This window comes from Bos taurus, chromosome 3 (genome assembly GCF_002263795.3).
Source record: "Bos taurus isolate L1 Dominette 01449 registration number 42190680 breed Hereford chromosome 3, ARS-UCD2.0, whole genome shotgun sequence".
NCBI lineage: Eukaryota > Metazoa > Chordata > Mammalia > Artiodactyla > Bovidae > Bos > Bos taurus.
In genome coordinates this window covers 117,643,487-117,655,526 of record NC_037330.1, presented here as the reverse complement: position 1 = coordinate 117,655,526, position 12,040 = coordinate 117,643,487, and the positions used below count along the sequence as shown (strand labels likewise).

Here is a 12,040-nt window from a genome sequence, read left to right as displayed (position 1 = left end):
CTCTCAGCACAGCGCTGGCTCACCCTGACTGGGCTCTGCCAGCCGTGTAAGTGACCAGCACTAGAGCCATCGTGCACGGCACGCCTGTGACACGGCAGCCACTGCACGGATCCTCCAGGCACATCTTCTCACACCTGGCACCCATGAGGAGACACCGCTCAGTGAGCACACCCTGCGGCTCGCTCCAGGCCAGCGGGGTCGCGGGTCCGGGTCTGGAGGCGAGGTGCGTCCACGTGGGCCGCCCAGCTGCCTGCCCGGGGCAACCTCTCACTCCAGCTTCACCCCCTGGCCCACTCCCCTCTCCCGCAGCTCCGGGACCCCCGAGGGGCTGAGAAAAGCTCCCGCAGAAGTGAAATAAACCATCACGAGATGCGGCTGAATGGCACAACCCGTGTGGTCAGTGAGAACGGTGTGTCCATCCATAAGAAAGCACTCTGCCCCGATGTAGGTCATCCGTCCCCCACACTGCTCAAGACCCAGATAAACCGCACAGGGCTGACCTACTTGGAACAGAACAACCACGGATCGTCACTGCTGAACCGATGATGGAGCAGAAGGCTTGCACACACATCTCTTAGAACAGCAAAAAAATGAGGAAAGGCAGAATGCACACAACAACAGGCCTGCTGCTATTCCAGTTACAATCACTGAATGTTTACAGACCAGCTAGATCTGAGGCAAGCTCAGCCCAGAAAAACATTTACCTCTCCCTGAAGTCAAGATTTACACTATTTTCCCCCTTAAATGTCACTCAAGAATTGCCACACTGCTGAAGAACTGAGCTAAACATCGAAGAAGACGGCACGCAGTTGTCATCTCGGATGATCCCACTGAAATTCCGCATCTGCACATCTAACCTCACCGTACCAGCAGGGCGAGCACATGTGCACACGTCACGCTGCAGCCTCAAAAGTCAAGGGTGCGCCTCGGGGATGCCGTCCCCAGGAGCTCTGAGCAGGCACCTTAAAATATTTCCTGCGGCAAGGCCATGCTCGTGCCCAGTCGCATCCGACGCTGCAACCCCACGAGGCTCCTCTATCCAAGGGGGTTTCCAGGCAACAAGACTGGAACCGGCTGCCATTTCTGCCTCCGGAGGATCCCCCCAACCCAGGGATGGAACCCGCATTGCAGGCAGATTCTTTACCGCTGAGCCATGGGGGAAGCCCATTTATGGTGGAGCATTTGCTTAATAGAACAGGGCAGAGGAGTCTGGAGAAATGAAAGATAAGTCTCTATCTATCTACTCCATTTTGTAAAATTCCAGCAGCCAAGATAAAAGAAAGCACTTTGACTTAGATTCAGAAATGTCACACGTAAAAAGGCATGAAAAGGTTAACGTCAAGCTCAGTTACTCTTTTTCATTATAAAACTTAGCAGATTAAAGCAAACAGAATATCAAGTCATTTCGGGTCTTCAATACATTGTGAAAAGAATCGGATGAACATTAAAGTGGTGGGAATATTTCTTATCAAAGCAGTGAGGAATCTAAACTAAAGAATATATTTTTCTCACCTATTTCTGAAGTTGTAGTTTCCTGATCTGGTTCATTATTTAATCCAGGTACTACGGGGTCTAAAATTTTAGCTGAAACAACATTCTCCTTTCTTCCTGACATGAGATAGTTAACGACAGATTAAACTATTGCAAAGGCTTTTGTATCCGGTTGCTTTGGCTTGTTTGGATTTACAGGGGTTTCTGCCACGGTCACCAACTAGCTGTCCCGTCTACTCAATGGCCAGTTCTCTGTCTCCGCAGGATGCTGGTAAGACGCCCCCCTTGCCTGGCTTCAGGACGCCCCTCTCCAAACTCGCCTCCACCTCGCTGGCCTGTGTCTCCTCTGCCAGAGTCGCCCCCTCCTCTCCGACCCTCGAATCCTGGGCGCGCTGCTCCTCAAGTCATGAGTCACTGCATGAAGGTCCTATGCTCCCCTGGAAATTCCCAGCTTCTTTTACGTTAACGCCGGCTTCTCCAGGTCTCTCCCTGAACCCCAGGCCACACACCCGCCTGTGCTCCCAACACTTCTACCCGGCTGTCTCACGGGTGCCTTGAACGTAATGCCTCCAGAACAGAATTCCTGGCCCAGCCACCCGATCCACCAACCAGCTTCTCCCAAAGCTTTCCCCGCGTCCATAAACGACACCACCCAGGGTCAGGCTCCAGCCCTCAGGACTGACCCTCTCTCCAACTCCTCTCCTCGTGAACAGGTGCTGCCCACTGCACCAGCATGCCCATCACCCCACCCTGGTCTCAGCAGGGACCCTCGAGCCCCGCCATCACGGCCTGCCACCCACACACAGCCTCAGCCCCTGGCGGCTCTCTGCCTCACTCCTGCTCCCTGCAGTTTTAATGGGGGCCCTTTCTCAAGCCTGGGCTGGTCTCCATCCTGCTGGACACCCCCAGGGGCTGCGTTCACACTTAAACAGTCTGCCCAGCAGACGCAGCCCCCGACGAACCCAGCCTGCCACTCAGGAGCCAGGTCTCCGATCACTTGCCCTCTCTCTGCTCCAGCCTCTCCACCCGGCTCCCAGGCTCACCAACAGGCAACGCTGTCCCAGCTATGGGCCTCTGGCCAGTCCTGGAGACCCGCAGCTCATGTGCTCAGCAACCCGAGCTGACTCTGTGCAGACACCCTGCCCCCCGCCCCTCACTCCTGTAAGCTTCCTTTCCCTTCAAAACTCTTTGCTAAACTAATAGGAAAGTGTACATCCTGACCTCTCCTTATTATCTAATAGAGGGTATACACCCTGACCTCTGCTTATTATCTAACAGAGGGTATATCCCCTGATCTCTCCTTATTGTCTAATAGAACGTGTACACCCTGACCTTTCCTTATTATCTAATACAGGGTATATACCCTGACCTCTCCTTATTATCTAACAGAAGGTGTACACCCTGACCTCTCCTTATTACCCAATAGAAAGTATACACCCTGCCATCTCCTTATTATCTAATAGAAGGTATACTCCCTGATCTCTCTCTCTTATCTGTCTTCTCCCTCTAGAGCAAACTCTCCATGAGGGCAGGGACCCTACAGACATTTGCAGAACAATGGAAGGCTCCTGTGGACCACGGGCCAGGGCCTGATCCGTGGCAGGGAACCTTCACTTGGGGGTGGGGCGCCCTGTGGCTCAGACCCCAGGGTCGGCGGCCCCTCTGCCCTGCCCGACCCCGGCCGCCCGAGGGCAGTGCTCCAGCACCAGGGCCCCTCCCAGAGCCGAGCAGGTGCATCTCCGGGGCAGCAGCCACAGGGCTCCGTCTGCTCGGTGGCCAAGCAGAGGATCCGGCAGCTAAAGGTTTCAACTCACCAGTGAGCACTCTCAGCCTCCCCTGGGGCTCACTCTTACCGAACTGTTTCACGGCATGCTCCTTCTTAGCTTTACTGTAGGAAGAGTTACATTCTTTTTCAGGGGAGAGACTATTTTCACTGGTTCTAGAGTCCCTTCTTCCTGACATGAAATTGCACAATGAAAATATGTATTAATTGGTAATGCTGCATATTATTGAACAAATGAAATTAAAATGCATTCCCTAGCTGAAAGTGCTTCACTTTGCTACAATTCACTAGTTAAGAATAAGCAAAAAAAAAAAAAAAAACTCATATTCTTAGGCAGAATGCTTTTTCGATCCTCTAGAGATTCTGGAATGGCTTTCAGATTCTGAGTATGTTCAACAAACGTGACACTCCCCCCACCCCCACCCTTCTAGTAAACTCAAGGCTTCTCTTCTCAGCAGGAACACAGAGCACCTGTGTCTCGCACACTTCCTGGGCGCCAGACACTTGCCCAAACGCTACCCGTTACAAGAGGGGGCAGTGCCAGCTGTGCCAGTTGAGGACCTGGGGTTATTAGGTCTGCGCTTGGTGAGTGGGCAGGGAAGAAAAAAAGTTCACCTATTTGTCAGTAGCTCAGTAGAGCTTAATGTTGTAAAGCCAGCAAATCTCTGATAACCAAATCTCTTAAAGACCACATAAAAGGAAATTTATGGTACAAGCTCACCAGTCAACCCAGATGCAAACACCCTGAGTTATTAGACGAGAAAAGCAGATGACATGACCGTCAGCTTAGAAAATGAAAAGAACCAATGCAACAACTCTCTATTAAGATTTGATACAGGCTAGATTGAAGACACAGCCACATAAATCAGTAAAGCTTCTATGTATTCCAACAATGATCACCAAAAAATTAATGAGGTGAAGAAGATACCATTTCCAGAAATCTGAAAACAAAACAACTGAGCGATCCCTGACTGGTGGACACACCCAAGCACCGCACACAGGTCTCTGGAGAGGGAAACCCCCCGTCTGACTTGAAAGCAGCAGGATCCAGGCGTCCCAGGAACAAAGCCTAGGCTTCACCCAAGTGCAGGCACCTCCTGACAAGTCTGCTTCATGGGAGGTGGGAATCTCTGACTCATGGAACTCAAATGACTGGAAAATGTCTCTGCAATAATAAGCAAATAAAATGGCTTTGTATTTTTTTTTGAAAAGAAAAATGACAGGGCACTGACAGTGAAACAGAAGAGTAAAACGGAAACAGAAACAGCAGACTCCAGACCCCAAAAGGCCTGCGGGGAGAGTACAGAGCAGGCAAGAAGGCACCGCCAGTCAGGGGCGACCCTGGGGCACCCGGAGAGCGACCATGGGGACAAAGATCTTCATATCTCAAAACTCTGGGCAGACCACACAAACAGACTGGTACGGCATAAAAATCCCAGTGCATAAAAATTTAACACCTAGGCAAGTCAGAAACCAAACATAATCAGAATTAAAAACCTGAAAAGATACAAGAAACAGATACTTATTTAAAAACTGGCAACTATACAGTTCATGGAATTCTCCAGGCCATAATACTGGAGTGGGTAGCTTATCCCTTCTCCAGGGGATCTTCCCGACACAGGAATTGAACTGGGCTCTCCAACATTGCAGGCAGATTCTTTACCAACTGAGCTACCAGGGAAGCCAAAAAAACTGGCAGATGTCCCTAATGTTAAAGGAGTTCATGCGAATTAAGAGCACTCAGACTCTGAGTGCTTTCTGTCTATGAAAATCAGCAAAGGCTCAAAACAAATCCCGGAAGAAAGTATAAGGGAGAAGACTGGGACAGTGCCCACAGCAGCTGAAACCTCAGGACGTCCATACCAGCCCTCGTGCCAGGAATCACAGCTGGGAACCTGTCCCACAGAGATGGCCCGAAAGACAGAAGTTTCTGGCACAAAAACGTTCACTAACTCATTTATCAATGCCAAAGATTGACACGTACCATCTAAGTTTAATGTCTCAGCGAAGAATCTCAACTACTGCATCCTTGCTACACTTACTTTAAGGTTTACAATTTAGGGAAAAGATGACTCTCAGGAACAACTACTGCTCATTCAAAGCTACTCCATGCTTCCACTGAAAGCCTCCAGCACTGCTGGGCTCCATCTGTCCCTCCGCGCCCTGGACAGACTGACACTCTTTCCCTGGTGTGTCATAACAAGGCACCACCCTCGGGCAAACCCAGGCCAGGCTTGTCTGCTTCAGCTCCAGCTTTCAGAATGACCCCTAGGGACAATTTCTGCTCTTGTTTTAAACACTGTTTTAGACAGCCCGTAAAATAAACACCACCTGTCTAAGTGCAGGATGCTCTCCATGTCCACCCTATATCAGGACGAAACTAGCCTACCCATTCAGAAGAGTCAGAGAGACACGGAAGCCTAACAATCATATCTTTTAGATCAGAACATAGGTCTCCAGCAAAGAGGTGTCCTCTGTCCCTGGTGTCGTGAACTCACACACGTGTGCAGGTGCACACACGTGTGTGTGGGCGTGAAAGCCACACATCTGCATCATTTTTGCATGGTCTCTGTTCATGCCCTCCAAAGGCAAACCTGCTTTCTATCCACAGAAGCTTTTCCCTAGTGGATGCTGCAGTTAAGGCCAAGAGTCTAACACTTTCAGATACATTATGTGATACACTGTGCAGTACCTTCCACGGAATTCTTGGATCGCCGCTTTGACATCTTTGTTGTCACTGACCTGGATGCTCTGGTGGGAATTTCAGTCTTTAAAAAAAAAAATGAAAAAAAATTAACTGATGCCCCACATAGCAACATCACGCATATGCATCATGAGCAGATGTATTATTCAAGCGCAAGGAAAGAGCCAGTAGGAAACAGGACAACACCCAGATGCTCCGAGAGGGGAGCTGAAGGCAGTCAGGGCAGCAGGGCCTGAGCGTGGGGGTCAGAAGGAAGCTGAAACCTCCTTCACCCTAAGGCGGAATTCCACATTTTTTGTATAGCCCTAAAAAAGTCAGCCACTGACCATCCCTTGAGAATCACTGTCTTATCAGCTGAGTTTATGAGGACTTGACCTCTGTTGATACAAGCTTGAGTACTTCCGTGTGCTTATGAACAACTCTGAAAGTGCAAACCTACTCGATGTTGTCTAAACAGAGCAATAAACCACAGGAGATACCACAGGCCGACCCTCCGGCCGCTCATGCAGTTCCCCGCCCAACCCCTCTCTCAAGCCACCATGTGGAGCCCTAACCAACCCCACAGCGTCCACTCCACGCCTGTCCATCTTCCCTGTGGCTGCCCAGATACACTTATCGAGCTGCAGTTTGGATGATGAAGTAAGGGGGAGTCTAAACACCCCCAGGAGGGCATGGCCTGGACTGTACCCCATCCACGGGGAGCACAGTACAGGGTCCCCCCAGGCCAAGCGCAGCAGGATGGGCCCCTTGAGCCAGCCCTCCGTCCCCATCTGCCTGGTGACTTAATCCCCCAACACTGATCCAAAGAGCCACCCCACCCGCTCCCACACCATGACCCGGCCCCTCTGCATGCCACCCGTCACACCTGTCAAACAAAGGTTCAAGGAGGCCCTGGAGTCTGCCCCAGAAACCCAGAGGATGCACAGCCCCATCTACTTCACAGGCAGGAAACCACCACCACCGTTCCTCTTACAACTGAACCAACGTGGGCTCCCGCGCCTGAGGCCCCGGGCACCGAGAAGGACCACGCACAGCACGCCCTGTCTCAGCACAGCTACGGGTTTACATCTCTTAAAGTTATTTTTCAAATTTTACCTCTGTTTCGGCTTTGGGGTCTTTAAAAGATCCATCTGATAACTTTTTAGACATCTCTCCTGAGCTTGATAACTGTAAAAAAAAAAATTCAAACTGTAGAATTACTCAAGACCATAACATCTAAAAAAGCATCGAGACACTTTCTCTAAGGCTGACAGACAGCAAGACAAACTGCTCATACAGGAGTACCACGTCGTGCCCCAGCCCAACCCCCAGCCCCAACCCCCAGCAGCGGCGGGTCAGCCAGGACCCCCACCAGGGGCGGCCAGAAGGCCACGGGTGTCAGAGGCAGGGCCCAGGGGTTGGGGGGGAGGGTGGAAACAGCAGGGAGCAGAGTCTTCCCCACGGTCCCTCCAACAGGCCAAGCTTCCCGCAAACATTTCAGGGACACACAGGGGATCTGGAGCGGAAAGGAGCTCAGACACCCAGAGCAACACTGCCCTGGTCCCAGCTTCCGAGAGGAAACCGCTCTCACTTCACGACAGAGCAAAGGCTTCAGACTCTGCAACAGGAATGCACTCTCAAGACAAACACGACGTGAAACCTGTAAGAGGTTAAATCAACACCTTAGGAAGCCTGGCGCTTAAGTCAACTCTCTGACACAGGTCAACATAAGGAGAAGGGACACAGTTGCTGAGATTTTCCTCCATGAAAAGCGATGGGTGCCTGCTCAATATTTCAACAATTCAGTGTCCTCGAGACTTCATTATGAAGTAGCAGACTGCATCCGAAGCAGTTCCTGTGTGGGCCGGGCTCCATGCCCGGGTCCCCCGCCCACAGCACACAGCTGCCCACAGACACGCAAGGAGGGAGCAGCCCGACATGGCCACTCCGACCTCACACCTCCACCGCCACACAGGGACACACTTGGGGGTTCACAGGCTAAGAACATCTCACGAGTGTCTCTTCTACATCAAGAGATCCAATCAGACCACCCGGCAGGACCCAGGTGAGAGCCATCTCCTCCTCCAGAGCTGCCCTCACAGAAGCCTCGCAGCTCGGGCCTCTGGGGGGCTCCCGGGGGAGAGCGCAACCTGCCCCCCCCCCATAAAACCCTGCTCCACAGAGGAGCCCCAGATGGACACAGAGGAGCCGGGCCAGCAGGATCACCAAGACAGGTCTGTGCACACCCACTCAGGCCAAGCATGACCAGCTGGGAGCAGGATGGGTCCCATCACCCTGTCTCAGATGCCTACTCAGTGCAGCACAGCCCGGTGTCCACCCATAGCAGGCACACCACCAGGAACCCCGGGACACATCACAGGGGGGACCCTGGGTCTGAAGGCCTGGACGGCAGAGAAGGTGCCCAGGCAGGACACAGCAAAATGCACAAGAATGTCTGAGCACCACAAAAACCCAGGTCAGAGGAAAAGACTTTCCTTAGACCCCATTTAGGAGAAGGCAATGGCACCCCACTCCAGTGTTCTTGCCTGGAGAATCCCAGGGACGGGGCAGCCTTGTGGCTGCCGTCTATGGGGTCACACAGAGTCGGACACGACTGAAGTGGCTTAGCAGACCCCATTTAAACAGAGGCAAAAATGGGGGGGTGGGGGGCGGGGGCGAGGGGTGTCTCAGTTTTTACAACACATACAGCATGGTGAGCTAACTCATGGTGAGGACTTCTGGACGCTCCTGGGGGACCCCAAGGTTCCAGGTGGCACACTAACATTACCAACAGAACCACCAGAAGACCAGCTTCCAGGCCTGGCGCTGGGCTGGTCCTAGGGGCCCGCTCACCTCCCAGAGCCACACCCCTGGGATGCCAAGTCACAAAACCAGATGGCCATCGCAGTAGGACAGAGGGGGGCTCAGCCTGGCCCCTCGCCACCTGCCACCCCCTAGGGTGGACCTTGAAGTGGTCCAGACCTCAGCTTCCTCCTTCCCAGTGGCTGGAGAGTTTCCAGGGCCTAGCCAGGACACTTTACAGTTATGCGACGTCCCCCAAGAATCAGAGTCCGCGATGCCAGCCCTGACAGGAGGCTTACCCTATCTACAGAGTCTCCAAAACAACCTGAACATCTAGGGAAACAACAATAAAAACCACTGCCTGAAACCAAGCGAATTTGCTGGAAAATCCTAAATTTACCTGAGAACTTGAATTGAGCAGGAATTCAGTAAGCTGGGGTCTCGCTGTACTGACCTGGCTAATGCCTCAGAGACTTAGAAAGCGGCCCTCACCCTGAATGCAGGCGGCCAGGCCCACAGCCCGGGGGAGCCCCCCCACACAGAGGGCGGCCTAGGAACAGCTCACAAGGTCGCGGGGTCGCGCTCCCAAGGAAAACACCCGACACGTGTGCACGTGGCAGACAACACCCTCGGGTTCTGCAAGGACTCCAGGCTGGCCGTGATTTTAGGGGGGTGACATAAGAAATGCGGTTTCCCCGAGGAGCCCGCGCCCTGTGCTGGCGGCCGGCGGAGCAGCCCCGGGGCCCGCACCTTCTTCTCCGGCCGGTCAAGCTCGCGGCTTCGCTGGGGCTCGGGGTCCCTGCAGAGCTCCCCGTTGCGCAGCCGCCGGCGCTCCCGCTCCCGCTCCCGCTCCTTGCCGCGCTCCTTCTCCTTCCCGCCCTCGCTCCGGCGCTCCGCGTCCTTGTCGCGCTCCCGGGGGCCGCGGTCCCGGTCCCTCTCCCTGTCCGGCCGCGCCCGGTTCTTGGCGCGCTCGCGGTCCCCTTCGCGGTGCTTGTCTCGCTCCGGCTCTTTATGTCTGTCCCGCTCATTCTCCTTGGCCTTGTCCTTGTCCCTTTCCTTCTCTCGGTGTTTGCTTTCTTCCTTTAAGTCCTCTTTCTGTTTCTGATCTCTGCTTGTACTTCTCTCCTTTAGTTCAGAATTTCCTCTATCCTGGAAAATAAAAAGCCAAGTAACAGCATCACTTACAAATTATCTACCTGAACCACAAAAGGCCCCGCTCTTTTAGACACACGTAACCTGCATTCACCTCTTTGTCTTTCTGGACCCTGGACTCGTCTTCCCTCACGTTCTTATTATCCAGTTCCTGCGGTTTGGACGTCAGTGAGGGCCGTCCTTTCGTGTCCCCCTTCTCTCCGGCCAACACCCTCTTCACCGCGTCGTCACTGGAGAGCTGGTCCCAACAGGAGGAGAGAAAACGCAAGGTTGCAATGAAATCAGTACACTTAATACACAAGCGTGAGCAAAGACTGCTCATCAAACGGACTCTCTGTCTCCTAAAGGAAATGAATTTTATCACAGACAATGTACAGCATTGCCTAGAACTGTCCCCTCCAGCATTTCCAGTCCTTAACACCAGAGTCCACTCAAGCCAAGCGAACCCCACTTCCCTCCACCCACGCTGCCAAGCGTGGCCGTGTGTGCTGTCAAGGATGTAGAGCTGCCCCACACCTCTCACAGAGCCACAGAGGCCGGCCTAAGGAACGATCTCACTGGAGCCCCGTCAGATGCCAAAATCCCCTGGGCAGTCAGCGCCCCAGACTGCCTGCCCCCGGAGTCCTGGACACCTTGGTCAGGCTTCCCCCTTGCCCACACACTGCCTCTTTCCGCAAGCCTGTGCCGAGTGCCCGTCGCACGCCGGGAACTAGACCAAGGGCCAAGGCCACGCTGCGCACTAGCAAGACGGCCAAACACAACCACCAAGACGGTGCAGTGTGCCAGGGGACCATGACGGGGACCCCGGGAGGAGCAGCCGACCCCACAGGCTGCGGGGAAGGCATCTCGGCCCTGAAAAACCGGCAGCGTGAGCGAGGGAGCGGGCAGGGCAGGAGACCTGGGGGCAGGCACCAGGGGGCGCTGAGAGCCCAGGACCCGAGGGGCGGGGCTTCGCGAGGCGCCCGGGGCGGGGGCAGAGGATTCAGCAGAATCTCTTGTCAGATCTCTTCTGGAAAGGGAGCGTGGAGCAGGATCTGGGGCAGCTGAGTCGCCAAGCCTTGGACCCACCGGGCGGGGTTCTCCTGCGGCCCCAGTAGCCAGTCTGACCCCACTCCCCACTCCTGCCTGCCATGTGGGCTGGAGCCCGCCTCTCCCACCACGGCAGCGGAAGGCGAGCCCCCGGCCTCCAGCCCATTACTTCCATCAAGGGCTGTGTTTGCCACGCCCCTGACAAAGGTCCAGCTCTGCTCCACTGGGGGCTACTCAGATCCCAGGAAGGAGGAGAGTCCCAGGGAAGATATCCTCCAACGGCCCCAGAGGGATGGCAAGGCCAGAGAGGCCCGGATTCCAGCCGGTGGTGAGGACCCCAGGAAATCCGGCCCCCTCACGAGCGCATGGGGGGAGTGGGGGGGTTTCTCGGAAGGCAGCAGAGCTCTGCATACACTCCTGCAGGGAGAGGGAGGGGGGGATGGGAAGCGGGAAGGGGGCTGGAAAGGCCCGCAGAGAACAGGGACACCCTGTAAACCTCACAGACGGAGAGAAACAGCTCCTCCAGCCACTCCGGCCACCCGAGCTGGAAACAGTTACGGGCCCTGAAAGGGGGCCCAAGAGGAGAAGCAGCGCCGGGCTTCAGAGGCTGGGCGCACAGCCTCCAGCCATGTGCCCCAGGCAGGGCGCCCGAGGTGCCCCCACTGCACACCGACAGCTCGGGAAACCTGCACCCGGCACTCGCTCGTCTGTTCACTGCAGAGCTTTACACCATGGCTGATAACTCCCAGGTTCCAGGAGAGGGGGGATCGGACTGCGAGGACAGGGCTAAAGCCCACTCCCAATGCTGCCCACTGCCCGGGGTGGCCCGCCTGGTCGCCCTCCCAGGCGTGTCACCCTCCCGGGTGTGCACAGCTCCCAGCTCTGGGGCAGGTGGCGCTACCTTGCTGAGACAGCACTTTCCAATTCTCTGCAGCAGCTCGTTGGTCCTCTCGGGCTCGTGCCCTGCCACAATCCGAGTTGGTTTCGCCGACAGCGGCTCTCCAGAGACAATGACCACCACGTCTATGGCCTTCTGCAGGAAGCTAATTTTTGCATCTTTATCCTGAAAGATATCCATTTGAAACACAGATATTAAAATA

The 12,040-nt window shown here is 54.5% G+C and overlaps 1 protein-coding gene across 8 annotated transcripts in view; it reads right to left on the bottom strand.

Annotated features, from left to right (window-relative positions):
* The window catches only part of TRAF3IP1 (TRAF3 interacting protein 1), a 60,386-nt gene that overhangs the window by 43,908 nt on the left and 4,438 nt on the right, over positions 1-12,040 (bottom strand). For 4 of the 8 annotated variants that reach the window (XM_024985836.2, XM_059882362.1, XM_059882371.1 and 1 more), the window contains exons 3-8: positions 11,842-12,003; positions 10,006-10,149; positions 9,510-9,908; positions 7,074-7,145; positions 5,967-6,042; positions 3,345-3,446 (exon numbers count right to left, since the gene is read on the bottom strand). In XM_024985836.2, the coding sequence (XP_024841604.1) occupies positions 3,345-3,446; positions 5,967-6,042; positions 7,074-7,145; positions 9,510-9,908; positions 10,006-10,149; positions 11,842-12,003 (955 nt within the window). Of the gene's footprint in view, positions 1-1,512; positions 1,609-3,344; positions 3,447-5,966; positions 6,043-7,073; positions 7,146-9,509; positions 9,909-10,005; positions 10,150-11,841; positions 12,004-12,040 lie in introns of all 8 variants that reach the window. The other 4 variants (XM_059882373.1, XM_005204987.5, XM_059882375.1 and 1 more) reach the window with 2 other exon arrangements.